The sequence below is a fragment of the Saccopteryx bilineata genome, chromosome 5 (assembly GCF_036850765.1).
Source record: "Saccopteryx bilineata isolate mSacBil1 chromosome 5, mSacBil1_pri_phased_curated, whole genome shotgun sequence".
Lineage (NCBI taxonomy): Eukaryota > Metazoa > Chordata > Mammalia > Chiroptera > Emballonuridae > Saccopteryx > Saccopteryx bilineata.
Genome location: NC_089494.1, coordinates 124997975 through 125019463, shown reverse-complemented (window position 1 = coordinate 125019463; position 21489 = coordinate 124997975). Strand labels below are relative to the sequence as shown.

The following is a 21489-nucleotide window of genomic DNA, read 5'->3' as shown; positions in this document are numbered from 1 at the left end:
TTTAAAGTCTACATTTGCTAGTTTGATTATTTTATTTCATCTAGATCTTTTGGGGGAGGATTTTTCTTGTTGATTCATATGGTTTAAGTTCCTCTGTCTTCCTATTGTTTTTTTGTGTGGCTTGCAGACTTGTTTGAGTTGTGGTCTCCTTAACTAGTTGAGCCCTTTTAAAGTCTTAATTTACCTGCTTTCAGTTTGCTTTCAGTTTTCCTAACTCAGCAGGCAGCTTGTTTGCTGATCCCAACAGGGGGCTTAGTTGAAACTATATCCAGGAACGTGGTGGGTGTGACCGCTGAGAATCTGAAGGAGTGTTCTGCCAGTTGCTGTTTGGGGCGGGGCGTGTTCTCAGTATCAGAAGGGGGAGGTGTAGCTCAGGTCTTTCTGGAAACCTGAGTTACTACCCCTCTCCCTTACTTCCTCCTTTCTGCTGTGTCCTTTGTGCTGATTGGAGCTGGAGAGCTTTTTCGAGATAGGACACCTGGAAGCACTTTAGGCTTGTGCTGGGTGGAGGGATCAACCCCTCCCCCAGCTATGGCTACCTCCGCACTGGAGAATGAATCAGCTTAACTCACGTCAACCCAGGCACTCCTCTCCCCGTCTCCGTTTGTTCGCTCTTCCCTCTTTCCTTGTGCAAGCTGAGTCAGTTCTCTCAGCCTTCCTCGCCCCCAGAGCCCCTGGCAGGTGGTTGTAAGTGATATTTTCTGCTCTGTCCCTTTAAGGCACCCAGCTGCTTCCCACATACAGAACTTTCGCTTTTCTCCCCACTCAATGCTATCCGGCTGTCTCCTCTAGTCCCTGGGTTTCTCGGCTGAGTTTCTGGTTCTGAGACTGAGGGCCCCCATCACTCAGGGTCTCTCTCCTTTTAATGAGAGCCCTTCTGGACCCTTAGGCTCAGCCTGCCTTCACTCCTGAGAGCAGGGGAGCCCTCACTGTGCCCCCACACTTCCTGACAGGATCAGTGTGGATTTTTCTATGCTCCTTGGTTTTTGAGATCTGCTTTTTTAGTCCAAAGTTGGTTTTTTATGATTGTTTCTAAATTAATTTGTAATCCAGTTTGTTGGTGGGAGCTGGCAGTCTGTGTGTCTGTCTACTCCGCTGCCATCTTCGAGAATCCAAGGCCTGGAGGCATCCTCCCCACCCAGCACTGGGCTGTGGAGTGATGGAGCTTGGACTGGCCAGGCCTCTGCCTTCCCGCCGCCACATGATGCTTTTCTAAGGGCTCTTGTGTGCAGTGATATTTGAGAAAGTGTGACAGTGACATAAGAGGTTGTATTTTCCCTGCCCCTTCCCCCTCACCGGCTTCCATTTGCAGTGCAAGTGCAGTTGGTGGCGTTTTGTGTAGTATTCCATCATATTGTCTAATGGGCTGTCTTATTTAGCAGAACTTCTATGTGTTTATTTCTCATCAAGCCACATTAGACTTTCAGATGATAAGTCCACCACTAGCCCCATTTCTCACCTACCCCCCCCAAAAAAAAGAGAAAGAGAAAAATGAGAGAGGAAAAATCACCAAGTGGTTCATCTAATGCTACACCCTTATTGGAAGATCCTAGAGCTGGCAGTTTTCATTCCTGTATTAGAGTGTTCTTTCCCCCAGGGCTCCAAATTAGCCAGCACACATCCACATGGGGGCTTCAGCTGCCTTCTGGTTTTGCATCATGCAACTGGGAACCAATCCTGATTCAGTTTTGTGTGTGCTCTGGCCCCTCGTTCTGCCCCTTCCTCCACCCAGGCTCTTATTCTTTCTGCTTTGTTATCTGACAGATGTTCTTGGCTTCCTTCCCCTGAGCTAAACCATTTTTTCCAAGCTCTCTGCCTGAAGAGTGTATTATACAGGGCTGGCTGGCTCAGCCCTTGGGAAATAATAGTTCCCTCCCTCTCCCTCCCTTCCTTCCTGTAGCAGGACCCTTTTAAAAATAAATGCTTATATAGGACCCCAATTAATAAACAAGTAAGAAATGAGGTATCTTATTAGAGTGAATTTTTAAGTTCAATTTTATAACTTCATTACAAATCTTGTCAATGAGCGAACACCAATGTACATGGTAGTCTAACATGGTAGTCTCCATTGTGAGTTCACATTTGGTATCTAATTGCAGCTGTTTAGTTGTGTTTCATGACAGTTTCTAAAATATTTATTGAGAATCTGGAGGATTTGGGGGAAACCAACCTGAAAAGCTCTAGTCGAAAGTGATGTCAGTGAAGTCTAGACAATATGCTCTGATGCCTGGAGCAGAAACTCTCTCTGTGCTTGCAGAGTCACCTAAAATGCACCTCACAGCCTGTGTGTGAGCTCAGTCTGGCCAACCTTTCCCCGAATTGGCTTGCAGACCATGGCCACCACCCAGGCCACATGAGCTGTTTTACTTGAGCATAGGAACGAAGCTACTGCCATCCTCCCCGTCTGGCTCTCCTGGTGTAATTGTCAGAGACCATCCATGTGGCTGGATTCTTCTGTGTTCTCATCCCTAATGGCACAATTGTTTTACTAATTTCCTTTCAGCTCCTAAAATAGAAAACTATGTGAATAGCAACTAATTTATTAGGCACATCTATTAGCAGCATCATTTTTGAGAATTTGCACGTAGCTTCGGAGCTTATCCTGGGAAGTTTCTTAAAAGTTGACACCTATTGGATTATCATAATCACATCGCATTTGTTACCAGTACATGATAAAACTATAAACTCAGGACTACCTCTGCATTTAACCCTTATCTACACAATACTGCAATTGGCAGAGGTAATGTGAATATCACACACCACCTTTTAAAATATCATCAGCAAAGCAAACCATGCTGTTCTTTTGATCATGACTCTAATCTTAGTTGAAACTGCCTCTTGCCTTTATTACATACACACAGAGATTATCTCTGTGTTTTAAAATATACAAAAAACATATATGGCACAAGACCAACCACAAATACTCTAATGAATTCCCAGCATGTAGTCACTTGTAAACTATTTCCTTCCAATTGAGTGTGTCTGGTTTTCTGAAGCCTGTGTCTGACCTGAACAGACTGTGAGACAGCATTAATTACTGATGTGCAAAAACTAAAGAACGCTTGATTCTGCACCATTATCTCTTATGTGGGCACTTTCCTAAAATAGTGAGGAACATTTTATAGCACAAGTTTAACCCTCTTCAGGATGAAAATGAACTGATATTAGACAGTGTTTCAAAATAGACTTCCCTCCTTCTCTGTTTTTCTTCTTACTTTTTCACCTCATCTTTTTATTTTACAATTTTTCTTTATAAATAAATGGCACCCTGTCCCAGGAGATGTAGTGAGCCGCTGGGATCATGCTCCCCTGGCCCCAGATGTGTCCTTATCTGGAAGAAACATGGGTGGCAGGCCTCATGTTTCTTGTTTCCTACCAGTGCTCCGGTCTCTGTCAATGTTGAAGCTTTGCCCATGTGGGGCCGGGAAGCTCAGCCTGCCTTTCAGGGCACCTACTGACTTGGCCTAGTCCTGGGTTAGAGTTTTGCAACACAAGACGCTCACTGTGGGGAGCAGCACCAAGAAAGTTTTCGCAGTAGAAAATGGAAATGATACCTTTCCCCCCAAATTCCAGTGCATTGTTTTGCTCCCCTTTCCTTTACATTCACCTACATGTAGGTGTTCAGAGCTAGAAGCCTCTAAAACGCTTCCCGAAGTCAAGCCGTGTGTCCTCAGCCCGGGGGTCAGCGCGTGCTTGGTGGAGACGCAGGACGCAGGCCAGGTGGGCGGCACCGGCTTGACGTCACCAGCCATGTTTCACACCGGCCTGTCTTCTCAGTTCACGTTGTCGTGACATGCAGTGTGCTCGGAACAAACTTTCTGATGTTCCCCTTCTAAGGTGGCTTTGGACACTGTATTTTCAAATCAGTGGAACTATTAAGTCAAAGTTATAAGACTACTTCTACTCCGAGGCAGGGGAGTGCCTCGGGACTCTCTGAGACGGAGCATCTCTTCTCCGGGAAAAGCATTCACAGAAACAGATATTACCTGTTGACAAAGTTACCAAGAAATCCAGAGATGGAAATGACAACATTTTCTTAAATGTTTTAGTGTTTCAAAGCCTTACTAAGGAATATTAGAAGCTACAATTAACCCATTGAAATTTGTTATTTTTCATACTCTTTCCTGAGAGGACTAATATGTTGGCCAGGTAGCCTTGAACCTTCAGTCTCAGGACACCCTGAATCTTACCTTTATATCAGCCCCATTAAGAAGTTAATGTATTCAGCCAAGATAACTTTAAAATGAAACTGAAACTATGGAATTACCAACTCCCACGCATCAAAAGGGGAATCCTTTCTCAGCATCTAAAGTTTATATTAACTCAATAACTTAACAGGGGTTTTGGATTTGGATCACCTGAGAGGGCTTTCTTATTTCCCCCAATATCCCAATGCCTATGCTACATACAGCCCAAGCCAATTACATCATAGTCTCCAGCGGTGGACCCAGGTATCTGTATATGTCAAAATGCCTCTGATAATTCTAACATACAGCTGAGTTTGAGACCCAGGGTAAAGCTTGTCATGGATGGTAATAGGAGTAGGAAAAAAAAATAGTCAAATCTTCTAACCTTTTTGGATTTAGGTATCCAGCTTTTGAGTGTCTTTGTTCTGTAAGTCTTTAGGAGGGTCAGAATTAATTGTTCACCTTTTATTCATTCTCACCTTATTTGGATCCCTAGCCTAATTTCTCTTTTGGACTGAAGACAACCAGTCCCCAGCTGGGTCTTCTGGAGCTATTCAAGACATGAACGGATCACTCGGTCATTTATCTATTGGCTCAGGGCTACAGGAGAAGGGAAAGAATATCCTTTTTGTATAAATGTTTTCCTATGTCAAGAAAGCCTATACCAGGCCCTGGCTGGGTGGCTCAGTGGATAATGCATCAACCCAGCATGCCAGAGGTCATGGGTTGAACCCCAGTCAGGACACATACAAGAAGCAACTGATGAGTAACGACTAAGTAAAACAATGAGTTGATGCTTCTCTCTCTCTCTCTTTCTCCTTCCCTTCCCCTTCGCTATCAGATCAATGCAAAAATTTTAAAGAAAGAAAGAAAGAAGGAGGAAGGGAGGGAAGGAGGAAGGGAGGGAGGGAGGGAGGGAAAGAAAACCTATTCCATGTCTTGACAAACTTACCCATGGGGAAAAAAATAAAGCTTGTTGAAGTTTGAGTGGTAATCCAGGTGGTAATGCAGCCGAGGCTCCATTGGAGCAAAGATGGCCCGGGCGCTGGGGATGGCTCCTTGCCATCCCCACTTTTGTTTAGCAACCACTTTTCCAGAGAACATAGAATATTGGCTCAGAATCAAGCTTTGTGGGCCCATGTGCACCTCTGTACCCTTTGCCTCATTATAATTTTAGATTCATTGATCATTAGTTAGAGCTGGAAAGGACCTCAGAGAGCATCCTGTCTGACTAGTTAATTTCTAAACGAGGAAACAGACCCTGGAAAGTGATGTGACCAGCATATAGTCCTATAGAGATGGGGCCGATCTAGCAGGTGCCCCTTCCACGGTGTCACCACAGGCTCTGGCTGGCCTCCCTACATGCAGATGCAGGCCAGGCCCCCACTGCCGTGTGCCTTCAACTGTGCTGGAGATGCCTGGGATGCTTTTTCAAAATAGAGTCAGCTGCACACAAGGGTTTGGCTTGTTGCTTATTTGTTTTGGGGTTTTTTTTGTTTGTTTGTTTTTCGTTTTTTTTCATTTTTCGGAAGCTGGAAACAGGGAGGCAGTCAGACAGACTCTTGCATGCGCCCGACTGGGATCCACCCGGCATGCCCACCAGGGGGCGATGCTCTGCCCATCCGGGGCGTTGCTCTGTCGTGACCAGAGCCATTCTAGCTCCTGGGGCAGAGGCCAAGGAGCCATCCCCAGCGCCCGGGCCATCTTTGCTCCAATGGAGCCTCGGCTGCAGGAGGGGAAGAGAGATAGAGAGGAAGGAGAGGGTGAGGTGTGGAGAAGCAGATGGGAGCTTCTCCTGTGTGCCCTGGCCGGGAATCGAACCTGGGACTTCTGCACGCCAGGCCGATGCTCTACCACTGAGCCAACCAGCCAGGGGCTTATTTGTTTTTAAGGATTCAAAGCAAAACTCATTTTACAATGAGGAACTCTCAAATGAAGTACTAATCTTTTTTTTTTAAAGATTTTTATTTATTCATTTTAGAGAAGGGGGAAGAGAGAGAGAGAGAGAGAGAGAGAGAGAGAGAGAGAGAGAGGAGAGGGAGGGAGGGAGGGAGGGAGGAGGGAGAGAGAAGGGGGGAGGAGCAGGAAGCATCAACTCCCATATGTACCTTGACTAGGCAAGACCAAGGTTTCGAACTGGCAACCTCAGTGTTCCAGGTCGATGCTTTATCCACTGCGCCACCACAGGCCAGGCCTGAAGTACTAATCTTTTTTAAAAAAAACTGCCTTGCATTCTTAAGATGTAGTTGATTTGAGTACCGTGATCAGCTTAGTCTAATGTTGATTTCAGCCCCATCTGCTGGCAGCAAAGAGGGATGATTTGAAGCTTTGGATTTTGAATTCTGGTCATTCCTGGGTGGCCTACTGGTATATTCTTTTTATTTGTTTATTTTTTTAATTGGAGTGACTCTGGTTAACAAAATTACACAAGTTTCAGGTGCACAATTCTACAACACATCATCTGTGCCCTGTATTGAGTGTTCACCACCCCAAGTTGAGTCCCCATCACCACTATTCCCCCTCTGCACCGCCCCCTTCCTCCTCCTCCCCCTCAGCACCGCCCCCTTCCTCCTCCTTCCCCTCAGCACGCACCACGCTGTTGTACGTGTCCATGACTTTTTTCTTCTTTTGTACTGTTTTGCTTAAGCCCAGCCTCTATTCTTAACAGACAAGATCTTTCTTTATATGTAATATGATAGAAATATGTGCACATACGTATTTTTACCTCTACAACTGTATAGTTTTGTGTGTTATGTATATAGATAATGAAACCACATGTTTTCATGTTTACTTAACAAATGAGGAAATGCAGTCAGAAGTATTTAATGACTTGTCCAACACCTTGCAGTTAGATGTAGCAGAGCTGAAGCCCCACGTACTCTGGTTGCCGAGCAGTTAAGTACTTGGTATATATTTCATTGTGTTCAGCATGATGGGTATCTTTGGATGAACCAGGTGTTGAATATTTTGATTAAGAAATTTTAAATAAAGGTGCCTCTTTATAAAAGTTTGTCAGTGCAGCAGTCTAGTAACCTTTCTCTGATTGGGTTCAGTGAGAGAATCAAGACTTAATACCCTAAGACATTCTCTAAATACGCTGAATTAAATTTTTCTCTTACACAGCTGGACTGGTGCATCCTTGGGAAAAATGAGAAGAGAGTCACTCGAGTAATTTTTCTCTCTCCTGTAGTTCAGATGAAGAAACTGCTTCAGAAAAACCTCCCACCCTAGCACAGTTTCTGAGATAACCAGTTATACACTTAAATCAGCATAAGAAATTATTTAAATACATACACACATAGGCATGCACACAGGTATGTGGGACACAGTGCAGTATGTACAACCACTGGCTGATGAAAGCAGTGAGGTGAGCCAGGGAAGAAGGGTTCAGCCCTGTGAGAGGTAAGGAATAGCAAAGGATTCTCAGTGGAGGTGATACAGAATGAATCTTGGAGAATGACTAGTTTTTGTTTTGTTTGGGTTTTTTGCTTTGTTTTGTTTTTGTATTTTTCTGAAATTGGAAATGGGGAGGCGGTCAGACAGACTCCTGCATGCGCCCGACTGGGATCCACCCGGCGTGCCCACCAGGGGGCAATGCTCTGCCCATCTGGGGCGTCGCTCTGTTGCAACCAGAGCCATTCCAGTGCCTGGGGCAGAGGCCATAGAGCCATCCTCAGCGCCTGGGCCAACTTTGCTCCAATGGAGCCTTGGCTGCGGGAGGGGAAGAGAGAGACAGAGAGGAAGGAGAGGGGGAGAGGTAGAGAAGCATATGGATGCTTCTCCTGTGTGCCCTGGCCGGAAATCGAACCTGGGACTCCTGCACACCAGTCCGACGCTCTACCACTGAGCCAACTGGCCAGGGCCAGAATGACTAGTTTTATGAGAAGGATGAGCATACCTGTATGGCCAGAGAACGTGTACAGGTGTGTGAAAGCTGCCCACGCACAGTAAAATTTTGGTGTGGGGCATTGGTAGAAGATGAGGTGGGATGGGCAGGTGGGAACTTAGCAACAAGGGACCTAGTATTTCATGCTGAGTCATTTGGACTTTGTTCCAGACTACAAGGAGAATTGGAAGAATTCAAGCCAAGAAGTTTGATCCGTTCTATATAGATTATGAAATGATGGCTCAAGAGACAGCATGGAGAATGGTTAGCAAGAGAGGAACCCCAGAGGGATGTAATTAAGTGGTTATAAACTAAGAGTGATCATCTATAAAATAGGAATAATAATGCCTACTTTATAGCGTTCTTATATGAATGAAATAACATCTTTGAATATACCTGTTAAGTTACAAAAAATAAAGATATTATTTTTTAATACCATCTGGAAAGTATTTCAACTATCACTTTCCTTTGTGACTGATAGTATCCTGACATTCTCAATGTTATTTCCTGTATTGCTTACAATGGGAAACAAAACACAAAAAATCTGACCCAAGAAAGAAAGAAATAATTTTTCTTTTAAGATTTTTTTATTAAAGTATTTTTAAGTCTTTATTCATTTTTTAGAGAGGAGAGAGAGAGAGAAGGGGAGAGGAGCAGGAAGCATCAGCTCCCATATGCGCCTTGACCAGGCAAGCCCAGGATTCTAAACCAGCGACCTCAGCGTTCCAGGTTGACGCCTTATCCACTGTGCCACCACAGGCCAGGCGAAATGATTTTTCTTAATTTCACCCCCCCCCCAAACATAGCATGTACTTAGACAAACAGAAGTGTTTGATAAGACATCAGAATATTATTCAAATTTTTTAAAGCTGGATATTTTTTCATTCACTCATTCACTCACCATTCATTCAAAAAATATGTATTAAAATCCCACTAGCCATGCATATTTCTAGGCATTGGCGAGATAGCAGTGAATGAAATAGTCAAAAATCCCCACCTCTGTGGAACTTATATTCTTTATATGCCAATAAAAAAAGAATCTAATGTTAGGCTTTATTTGCAAAAATGTAGTATCAAGCTCATCATGGTTAATAATTCTAATCTACTACTTGATACCCTGTTTTTGGTGCTTTATTTTACACTGGGATTATTACTTTTAGTTCTGAATACTATAGTCTGGACAAACAAGAGTGACAGTAACATGATGAGAGGTGTGTAAACCATCTGGGAGAAAGATTGGTTGGTGATGAGAAGACTAAACAGATATCGTATCTGTCAAATATTTGCAGGATATATGAGAAGAGGACATAAGGTTGTTCTATGCTGCTTCTAGGAGTCACTCCCAGTTATAAGAAGGCTGATTTTCTGGTAAATAAAAGACAGACTGCCTGTGCAGTGTTCCAGCTGAAGCCAGATGCCCGCCTGTGTGAACTTCACAGTGCTGAGCTGTCTCTCTTGTGATGGCTCGTACCATACCAGGGACTTGGGCACCCCAAGATGTGTTTATGAATATTTATATAGCCTTATGTGAAGATAGTCTAGGTACTGAAATAATGACAAAAGTTGAAATGCAGTGTTTGTATATGCAAGGGATTCCGAGGGTGGTCTAAAGTACCTGAAAACAGCTGTGGGAAGCCAGAATGTTTTCTTTTTTCACATTCTCATATATAAAAAGTTAATTGAAGCACTTTTCTTAAGAGACATTTAAGAGGCCATTTTAGGATTCCTTTAAAATTTCCAAAGTGTGCTTATTCAAGCATTACTGAACCCAACTCAAATCCCATTACTTTCTTGAGGCCAGCACTGCAGTTCTGACCCGAACGGGGCCTTGCTTTCTCTGAATGTAGCACCAACTCTGCAGTTTGTCATTTAATTCTTTCCTAATTGCTCTGTGGATCTCTCCATCTATGTGGTGAGGGTTTTTTTTTTGAGAGCAAAATTTTATTTTATTTTTTATTGTATTCTCTCAGACACATAGTAGAAAGACGACAGCAAATGACAATTGCTTGATTGTTTGATTCATTAGTTAAGAGGAATAGTTAGTAGACTAGGAGGAATAGTTAGAATAGCTGGTAGAATGGGAATAATTAGTCATGCCAATACTGAAAGAACTCATGTAAGGTATGGCTGGGTAAATAGATTAACTTCTCCATCTCCTGCATCCAAAGAAGGGGTTACATTCTATGTTAGAGTCTCCTGCTTTGGCTGGGCAAGTGCTTTGTACATAGTTGATTCTTTGTATATAGTTGAATTAATAGCCATAGTCCAAGGTTCAGACAACCTCCAACTGCAGCTGTCACAGGAGGACTGATCTCTGAGCCTACTGTAGTGGCTCATTGACTGTGATTCACGTAGGAAGGCCATAGTCAGCACATGAAAACGCAGGGCACCCACTCATATTTGAATTTCAGATAAACAGCAATGCACTATTTGGGACATTCTGATACTAAGAAAGTATTCATTGTTTATCCAGAATTAGACATAACTGGGTACCCTGCATTTTATCTTGACAACCCTACATATAAACCACATTCCTTTCATTATCCCATAAGTCTAAGCTTTTAATTAACCCCAAATTAACTGACTGAAAGAAAATACCTATGCCCATAGGATTGACTCCAATGGCAAATATTAAAACATTAATGAAAGGGAAAATCCACATTCTTACACTTTTTTGTGGTGATATTCTTTTAGTTTTTTCCAATAATGAAAATTTTGCAAACATCTAGGATATGGGCAGTCCCAGATTAATCTGTCTGGGTTTCCTGGATGGTATAGTTTATTCGATTCATGTACATATTGCTGATATTATTTTGTTCAAGTATCACTAACCACTGCTAACCAATAATTAGGTGTACGCATTGCAATCGGGTGAAAAGTGAATTTAGTGTATGTAGCTTGTCATGTCAGCTTCTACAAACAAATGCATTAACTAATAAAAGCTGGAGGAATCAAAGTGTCACCAGTCTCAGTTAACTATTTTGTTTCCTTTTATCTGCTCAAAGGCATGATATTCTGGTTTGTTCTGCTTTGTAAACTTCTTTTTGATGGACAGACATCTCACACTTAGGAAAACTGTCTCTGTTTTCCCCAACTAAATAATGATTTTGCTGTTTAATAGTAACAATGTTTGAATTCCTTTCATTTAGGAAACATTTATTAAGCAGGTCAATACAGGTACAAGGGGAGGCAAAATGAGTAAGAAGTAGTCCCTGCTTAGAGGGTTTACAAGGAGCTGTTTGTTAAATGCTGGCTTTTCGGTGGCTCAGCAGTCATTTCAGTGATGAGCTTGTAGTAGGAGCTAATTAGGTCATAATGAAATGATTCTCCTCTCAAATGCTTTACATAAATATCAGACCTTACATTCCAGGGCAGAAACTGCTCTTAGTGGGGTGTTCCAGGGGCTGGCATTAGGCTGTTTCCTTCTCCTTTGATTCTGTAGTTAGGACTTTGCTGTCGGAGTGTGGTCCGCAGAACAGCAGCATTGGCATCTTAGTAATGCAGACTCACAGTGCCCCCACCTCCAGCTGCTCAATCAGGACGTGCAGCCAGAACCTCTGGTTATTCCTGTGTGCACTTCCTTTAAGAAGCACTGGCCTGATACAGAATTTCTTTAGCTGAACTTAGTGCATACAGATCATCTGAGGATTTTATTAGAACAAACCCCTGGGCCTGCCCTTATGGATTCTGATTCTGTCTGACAGGGTGAGAGCTTGAGAACGTGCACCTCTAACAAGCTCCTAGGAGATGCTAGTGCTGACTGGCAACCATATTTTGAGCAGCATCTGTTGAGTTTGCTTGGGGTCCTGAATAGACACTGGTGGTGGTGACTAGGTTCACAAGGAGGGGTCAATGTGGTTTTCCTGTGCCTGCAGTGGAGTTAAGAACTTGACAAGGAAACAGTGCCCTGGAATATCTTGTCTGTTATGGGGATGGATTTGCATACATCAACTGTTTGGGCCAGACTGTGATGCCATTGGGAGACCACCGAAGAGGGAGAATTGAATTCTCCCTGCAAGTCAAAGGGATTGTGACAGGTTTGGCCCATCTCTGGGATCCATATGAATAAGTGCAAGGAGGCTGGGACATATATGAAGCAGCAGTAGTCAATCCTGTACTGCTACATGGGAGAGCACAGAGGCTCGGGAAGGAATGAAGGGAGCAGAGGGTAGGGCAAGAGTAATGGGAAATAGGTCTGGAAACAGGTTTGGGGACGTGATTGTGAAGGGTCTTAAATAAGGAGTTTGGATTATGTTGAAAAACAGAAATACATCTGAATAAATTTTAAAGGTCTCATTGGCTTTACTGAACAACTGATGACTTGGGCAGCATCCCATCTAGCAAGTAGGAAGGGGCTCTGAGGAGGTATACCAGATGGAAAGGTGTTACATGCAGAAGGGGAAATGATGGACTGTTTCAAGTCTAGGTGATCTGTGTATTTGTGGAGGAAAGAAAGGGGCTATGAAGCAGATTACTTCCGGTGTCAACCAGAAAATTCCGGACTGACCAGCTAAGATTACATTCCTGGGGGTGGTAACAACAATTAGATTAGCCATTAAGTCTTGGTTTGCTGATGTGGGGCTTAGCACAAGTGGAACCATTTTGATCCTGCTTCTCTTTTACATTTAGAAATTTTTGCTAAGATGACATCTGGTTTTAAATGTTTTCATGTCTCATTATCCTGTGTGTGTTTCATTTTTTTCTCTCAGGATTAAGCATGAAAACATTGTTGCCCTGGAAGACATTTATGAAAGCCCAAATCACTTGTACTTGGTCATGCAACTGTAAGTATCTTTTTTTATAATTGATTAATTAATTTATTAGTTAGCGAGAGAGACAGGGACACAGACAGGAAGAGAGAGAGAGATGAGACACATCAACTCATAGTTGTGGCACCTTAGTTGTTCATTGATGGCTTTCTCATACTTGCCTTGATTGGGGGCCTCCAGCCAAGCCAGTGACCCCTTGCTCAAGCCAGTGACTTTTGGCTCAAGCCAGAGATCATGGGTTCATGTCTATGATCCCACACTCAAGCTGGTGAGCTTGCACTCAAGCTGGACGAGTCCACACTCAAGCTGGCAACCTGCGTTCTCAGCATCCAAGGTCGACATTCTATCCACTGCACCACCACCTAGTCAGGCATAAGTACCGTTTTAAATTGATGATTGTGGAGCAAGGGTTGCAAACTCAAATGCCTAAAAGGCCAGGTGGTAAAATGAACTAATGTAGTGGGCCAGTTAAGACAATAGGAAGTGGTTAGCACTGTGGGACATTGGAGATCTGTGTACCCAACTAAAGACAGTTTGCCGAACACAGGAGGCTGCAGTCCTCACTTGGACTAGCCTGTAGCTGCTGGGTCAGACTGAAAATCTGAAGTTGCCACGATGGACTCGCTACCATTGCAGGGTGTGCCTACCTTCAGAATGACAGTTTGGCTTTTTTAATGTTGCTTCCTAAATACACCTCTGTGGGCCCATTGTGAAGTACACTCTGCACTTGTCTCTAGGAAGAACTCCCACCCTGTGTTCATTTCTAGGCTAGCTGGGGGAGGTGGCAGTAGATGGTAGCTGTAATGCTGGTGGCCGAGGCCAGGCAGGTCCATGTGGGATTTGGGCAGACGGTAGAGGAACTGTGGAGCCACAAAGTGTAGGGTCATTCCTGTTTATTAGAGTCTCCGAACCGGGGGAAAACCACTTCTCACTACAGCAGGCGAACAAACAGCAAAGCGGCCCCTCTCGGTGGTGGAGAGGCAATCCCCCTGAGGGCAAGCACCCATAGCCTTACATAGACTACACACACGAGGCTCTGTAGGGTGCTCATGCATTGATCATGCAAAGTACAAGCGAGCAAGCCTAACACAGCTGTTTTCCCAACAGTAGCTGTGTGCTCTGTCCCTCCACTCTATTCTGCTGACAGATTCACAAGTGACTGAACCAGACTTCATGCCAGAACGAGAAAAGATAACTGCAGTAAGACCTTGACATTTATCATCCCCGGTAGATTATTTCTGCATCCTAGTTACACTGGATATTAACAGAAAAAAGAATAAGAAAGCTAAATATTCAGGTAGACACTATACCTGAACATGCATTTTTTAAATGTAAGATAAAATTAGCTCCCCCCTCACACAAGTGCCTCACTCTAAGTGATATAATTCCTAAGAGAAGTTCAGGACTAGCTTTATTAGAAATAAGTGATGGATGATGTGCAAGAGTGTTACACTGTAACCAAGACCTGAGAAATAAGCTCCGAAACACCATTATTATTGAGCTGAGTGACTGAAAAGGGCTTTTTATTGAAGGTCAGAATATATACTTAAATTTCATTATTATTTTTATGATTTTCAGACTTTGGATTGCTATAGGTATCCAGGAGAATTGAGGGTTAGTCTAACAATTTAACTTTTCTTATGAGTGCAAATAAGTGTTCATCAAGGCATTTATTCAATCTTTCCTATTTAAAAGGTACCATTAATTAAGGTGTCTATTCAAATACTGGATTTATTTTAAAATTGGGATATTTGACTTTTTGAGTTGTACGACTTCTTTATGTATTCTGTGTACAAGTTCCTTATTAGGCAGATGATTGGCAAATATTTTTTCTATTCTATGGGTTATCCTTTCACTTGTCATGATAATATCATTTGGAACAGCAAAGTCTTGAGTGTTGATTTGTATAGCTTATTTTTTCTTTTGTCACGCTTTTGGTGTCATATCTAACAAACCATCACCTAATTCTTAATGGTACCTTTTAAATAGGAAATGTTTTAATGGTAAAAAGTTCTAACTTATCAATTTGGTCTTTCTTCTGATTTGTGCTTTTTGTATCCTGTATGAGAAGTTTTTGCCTACCCCAAGTATTTTGTGGGGGTTTTTTCTTCTAGAAGTTTTACAGTTTTAGCATTTCCATTTGGGTCTATTTCAGCCTCATTTGTTGAGAAGACTTTTCTTTCCGCAATTAAGAAGACATTCTTTCCGCAATGGTGCCTAGGCACCATTGTCAAAAATCAGTTGACCAAATATGGCTATATTAATTTCTGGATTCATTATTTTATTCCGTTAGTCTATATGTCCTTTTATCAGTACCACACTGTGGCTTTCTCGTAAGTCTTGAAATGAGATCACATAAGTCCTTTAACTTTGTAATTTTCTTAACCCTTTGAGTAGTGAATTTTTTTCAGGCTCACTGACCCCTGAGAGTGAGTTATTTTTTCAAAAAATGAAATTAGTTTCAGTTTTATTAAGTTAAAATCATGTTTGTTTGATAACCAATTTATGGAAACAAGAAGAGCATACGTTTGCTTTTTTTTAATGTTGCCTTACACATTTTATTTTTATTTATTTATTTATTTATTTATTTATATTTTTCTGAAGTTGGAAATGGGGAGGCAGTCAGACAGACTCCCTCATGCGCCCGACCAGGATCCACCCAGCATGCCCACCAGGGGGCGATGCTCTGCCCATCTGGGGCATTGCTCTGTTGCAACCAGAGCCATTCTAATGCCTGAGGCAGAGGCCATGGAGCCATCCTCAGCGCCCGGGCCAACTTTGCTCCAGTGGAGCCTCGGCTGAGGGAGGGGAAGAGAGAGACAGAGAGGAAGGAGGGGGGGAGGGGTGGAGAAGCAGATGGGCGCCTCTCTTGTGTGCCCTGGCCGGGAATCGAACCTGGGACTTCTGCACGCCAGGCCAACGCTCTACCACTGAGCCAACCGGCCAGGGCCGCTTTATACTATTTTTCAGTGTCTAGTCATTCATATATTTGTTGAATTTATTCTAAAAATTCCTTACTATAAATGGGTTTTTATTTCATTTTCCAGTGGCTTGCTGCTATTATATAAAAATGCAGTTGATTTTTGTGCATTAATTTACAACTTTGTTAAGTTTGCTTATTAGTTGTAGTAGCTTTGTGGCAGTCTTAGCATTTTCTATATAAACAGTCATGTCATCTACAATTTACATTAGTTCTGGTTGGTCCCCAAAGGAATTCTATTTGGTAAAACTTTGATAATTTAGTCTAAATATTAAGTGTATTTTAATATCATGTATTTCTTTATAATTTTCCATGTCAGATATTTTGAAAATTTAAATTGGCCTCACTCTTATTCTTTCTCTCCTTCATTCGTTATCTAAATCAGTGAGATTCTTAAAAAGCAATGGAAAAAAATAGGGAGGAAAAGCCATGACAGAAAACCATTAATGTGTCAGAATATTTGGTTTGGTCGGAAGGTTTTGTGGGCTTTTTGTTATTGTATTTTTATTTTTTGTTGACAAATATTAATAGCATTTATTCCTTATACCCCCATATCTATTCTGTTTGGTCATGGGAAAGTAGGGTTTGGGTTTTTGGGAAGACCTTAGAAAGTACTTGGTTTCTAAATACTTGGGGAAGATCCTGAACACAACATTTGGGAGGACTGTATTTCACAATATTTGTGCCTGGGAGATTTTTGGTTTCCTAGTAAATATCACCTTGGACACTGATGTTCAAATATAAAAGGGGATTCTCAGCACCCTAATTTTATTACTTAGCTAACTGTTTCGATTCTGAGTACTGTGGAATATTTTTTCCTGTGCTGCTACAGCAAGAGACTTGATTGCTTTTAGAATTCTATGTTTAAATTGTATTTGGGTTTTTTTGAAAATACATTTTTTTCGGAAGGCCAATTTGGGAACATTTTTCTTTAGATAGTATGAGGTCATTATGACATTGGAGTGAGTTGCAAATGAAGAGCCAATTTGTTTAGAGTTTATTTCTCATCAGGCTTTGCTTGGGGAGTATCAGCCTGTTTATTTGGAGATGAAAAAGGACACGCCCTCAATACCTCCCATTTTGCATGTATAGCAACTTAGGGTGTAAAATAAAATACACTTCAGGCTGATACAGTTCAAAGAACACATCAGAATTAATTTTTTAAAAGAAATATATTGCCTGTTGAATTATATTTTCGATAAGATTTAAATTTCTATATGTGGTAACATCCGAATTTATATCATCAGTCTGGACCACTCCCTTGCATCAGGCTATATATCTGTCTGCTCAGTAGCTTCACTTGGCCATGTAATAAGGATTGCTCCCTTACCAGATCCAAAATAAACCTGAATTTTTCACAAAATCTACTTCTCCTGCTGTTTGTCTCATCTTAGCCAATGATAATGCCATTCTTTTAACTGCTCAGATCAAAACCCCACCGTCATCTTTAACTCATTTTTTTTCTCTTATGCTCTGTAATCTAATCCAAGGGCAAATTCTGTGGTCACCAACTTGATGCTCTACCAAGAATCCAACCATTTTCTCATCATCTATACAGCTACTACTCTCGTCCAAAATATTATCATATATAAAACTAATTTTTCTTCCCCAACCTTCCCCTAGTGCACTATTCTTTCTCAGCATATTAGCCAAATCTTGTCATGCATCTGTTGAAAACTCCTATTGCTTTTCCACGTCAGAGTGAGAGACCAGGTCCTTGCTGCGATCTCCAGGGTGCTTCTGTGACAAGGCCCCTGGTAACCTTTCTGACCTCGTCCTCACTCCTCTCTCTACTCACTCAGCTGCAGCCAGACTGGCCTGCTAGCTGTTCCTCAGACACACACAGCTTGCATTGCCATGGGCCTTTGTTCCCACTCATCTTTCTGCCTGGAACACTTACCCTCAGATATCTTAATGCTATCATGGAATGAAAGAAATATTAGAATTTGTGCCAAATGTCACCTTTTCATTGAGATGTTCCTGTTTCTCTGGAAGAGATAGCAGGCCTGCCAGTACCTCTCCCCCCACACACCCCTTCCTTTTCCCCTTCCTCAACTTTGATTTTGTCCATAATACTTGTCACCATCATAAAAATTTGTCTTTTTTCTCTGCTCGAACAGTGTTTGCACATACAATAAACACTTAAGAGAAATTTGTTCAATTAATATGATTACCTATACAGTGAGTAATAGTCAACATTAATTCACTCACTTAATTTGTACAACAAACTTAGGAGCAACTATTTTAATTTTACATAAAGGATTTGAGCAGAAAGTTTCACTCATTTATCCAAGACAAAATGTGACCCAGGGGATGCATTTAATTAGCATAATACAATACACTGAGGATGTTTTCTAGGAAAAAAAACTTCACAGGAATATTAATGTGAATAGCTGAGTCAACCAGGAAAAATGTATCACTTATGATTTAATGAGTATTTTAAAAACAGAAACTAGAAAATGCCCTGTAGTTTTTAGAGGTTTGTGAGGGGGAAAATAAAACTAAATTATATCACTGGAAATCCCTAAAACAATCTTAGTTCATCACAGTAATGATCATGTTTGTTTCTTAAATAGTTTTTTTAATTAATGAAGGAACAGACAACTATGGATGAATGTATTTGACCAACATTGTGATTTGTTAAATTATGTGTATCTTATGAGATACAAATATTTTCTATATTCCTTTCATTCCATGATAGCATTAAGATATGTCCAACTAGTTACCTGCTGAGTTTGAAAAACTAATGATTAAACACACTTTCTTCAAGGAATATTAATTTGACTTTTGAGTAGTCCAAGATATGAAAATATACACAGCTTCCAAGAGAAAATATTATTTTCTTCATTGGCTTGTGCACAAAGCTGTTTGAACAAGCCCCTATTTTAGGGGTTGCCAGTGTTAACTTCAAATGAATATTGTATTTATAATTCATACAGTGTGTTCCTAGAAACAGTTTTAATTAGAGCACAAATTATTACTCCCAATATAAATTCTTTTGTAAGTAGCCGAGCCTAATAATGAGGGAAAAAGTGTTTCTGACTATGACACCTTAATAGATTTACATATAAATTGCCAAAATCTTATCTTTGTTAACAGGAGACACTAATTGTGAGCCTCGTTCAGTGTTGAGTGGGTGGAAGGGATCGGGGGACACACACCATAGCAGGTACTCTCCAGTGGGGCCCTCTCTGTGGAGTAACAGTTGTAACCCACAACCACTCTGGCCCTCAAGATTTGCCCAGGAAGCTGTGGGTCAGAGGGAGTGCCTGGTGGAGGGTGATTAGGACTCAACTAGGTGGATGTGCTGGGTGTGGGATGTGGAGGGGCTGAAGGGCTGGTACAAAGAGAAGCATTAAGGAGCCTGGGTAGGATGTGAGGAGGGGGAATTCATCTGTGAGGGTTCCAGCAAGTGGGGGCTACAGCCTGTGAAGACTCAGTCTGGGAAGGGTTCAGTTTGTGGGGTGTCTAGTCTGTGAGGGGTTCATTCTTGGGGTGATTCACCCTGTGAGGGGTTCCATTTGTGAGGGGCTTAGTCTGTTGGAATCCATCTTGGGGGTTAAGTCTGTATAGAGTGTTGCCCTCTGGGCACAGGTCTGGCTGGGATGGGAAGGTGAAGTCTTAGTGGGAGAGATATTGGAGATGCTGGCAGAGGCAAGTGCAATTGACTGCTGGTGGCAGCTGCTGCTTCTCTGTCACCCTCCAGTCTAATTGGTTAATAGGCCTTATTTGGTCCTTCTGCCACAGGAAAGAAACCCTGCAGCATAAAAGGTTGAGAGAATGAAGAAGGTAAAAAAATAATAAGAAAGGAAGGAAGGAAGGAAGGAAGGAAGGAAGGAAGGAAGGAAGGAAGGAAGGAAGGAAGGAAGGAAGGAGAGGGAAGGGGAAGGGGAAGGGGAAGGGGAAGGGGAAGGTTCAATATAATCATGAGCTAGTTTTACTAGGCTCAGTCATATAAAATTGCCAGCATATACCATCATAGTGTTTGAGATCTTTCTTCTCTAAAATTTTCCTTTTAACTCTTTTTTTTTTTTTGGTACATCCCATAAGTTTTGGTATGTTGTATTTTCATTTCCTCAAGCTATTTTCTTATTTATCTTGTGACTTCTTTGACCCATTGGCTGTCTATGTTGTTTAATTTCTATGTATTTGTGAAGTTTTCAATTTTCCTTCTGTTGTTGATTTCCAGTTTTCTCCCACTGGAATTGGAAAAGACACTTTGTATGATTTAAGTCTTTTAAATATCTATCTATCTATCTATCTATCTGTCTATCTATCTATCTATTTTGCAACAAAGACACAGAAAGAGACAAAAAGAGGGACAGATAGGGACAGACAGACAGGAAGGGAGAGAGATGAAGCATCAAATCTTTGTCGAGGCTCCTTAGTCTCCTTAGTTGTTCATTGATTGCTTTCTCATATATGCCTTGACAAGGGGGCTACAGCAGAGCAAATGACCCCTTGCTCAAGCCAGCAACCTTGGGCTCAAGACAGCGACCACAGGGTCATGTCTCTATGATCCCACACTCAAGCCAGTGGCCCTGCACTCAAGCTGGTGATCTCTCACTCAAGCGGGATGAGCCCACGCTCAAGCTGGTGACCTCGGGGCTTTGAACCTGGGTCCTCTGCATCTCAGTCCAATGCTCTATCCATTGTGCCATCGCCTGGTCATGCTTAAAATTTATTAAGCCTTGTTTTGTTGTCTGACATATGTGGAGTAATGCTCCATGCAAACTGGAGAAAAGTGTGGATCCTGCTGTTGTTGGATGACAAGTTCTGTATATGTGTTAGGTCTAATGTGTCCATAGCGCTGTTGAAGTCCTCTGTCTCCTTACTGGTCTTATTTGGTTGTTCATCTACATATTATGCAATGTTGGATACTGAAGTCTCCTGCTATTTTTATAGAGCTATTTCTCCCTTCAATTTTGTCAAGGTTTGCTTCATATATTTTGGAGCTCTGATGGTTGGTACATGTTTGGGCTATGTAGCTTCTTGGTAAATTGGCCCTTCTATTAATATCTAATGTCCTTCTTTGACTTTTGTAACAGTTTTGACTTTTCATAGTCATGTTTTCAATACAATCTTTTTTGACTAAAAGATCTTCATAATACTCTTCTAAACATCATTTTACCTGTTTCATACAATTTTAATAAAAATTAATCTTTTATTAAATTTTAAATGAGTTCTTTAAAGTCTGCATGATTTTAAAATCCCATGCATTTTATGAACAACTGTAAGAATTTGATAAGTAACATCTGGTCACTAATACTTACATTTGAGAAATCATAAAAATATATATAAACAGTACTGTCATGCTTAGAATATAAAACATCAACTTCAGAAATTATTCATTTATTAACTTACACATTGTACAAATATTTATTTGATTTAAGGATATATGTAATACCCTGAAGTCAGCAAGTGGAAGCTTGTAGTAGAGAAGATCTCCCCAATGACTTTGTTGCCTCTAGTTCTGTAGTAGATGAAAACTTAGGACTTGTAAACATGTGCCTATGCAGTCATACGTTTCTGACTGTATTAGGTTAGACCTTCTGGTTTGAGGTGCTCCTGAATTGCGATTCTATTTGATGACTTAGTAAAAGAAACAGGCTCTCTGCCTCAGCCACACCACTCTCCTCATGCCCTGAACACATAGGATTGGGCTGT

At 41.6% G+C, this 21489-nt stretch overlaps 1 protein-coding gene across 3 annotated transcripts in view; it reads left to right on the top strand.

Moving 5' to 3' along the window:
• CAMK1D (calcium/calmodulin dependent protein kinase ID) overlaps positions 1–21489 on the top strand; it is a 537115-nt gene that overhangs the window by 289945 nt on the left and 225681 nt on the right. For all 3 annotated transcript variants that reach the window (XM_066278887.1, XM_066278885.1, XM_066278886.1), the window contains exon 3: positions 12783–12857. In XM_066278887.1, the coding sequence (XP_066134984.1) occupies positions 12783–12857 (75 nt within the window). The remainder of the gene's footprint in view (positions 1–12782; positions 12858–21489) is intronic.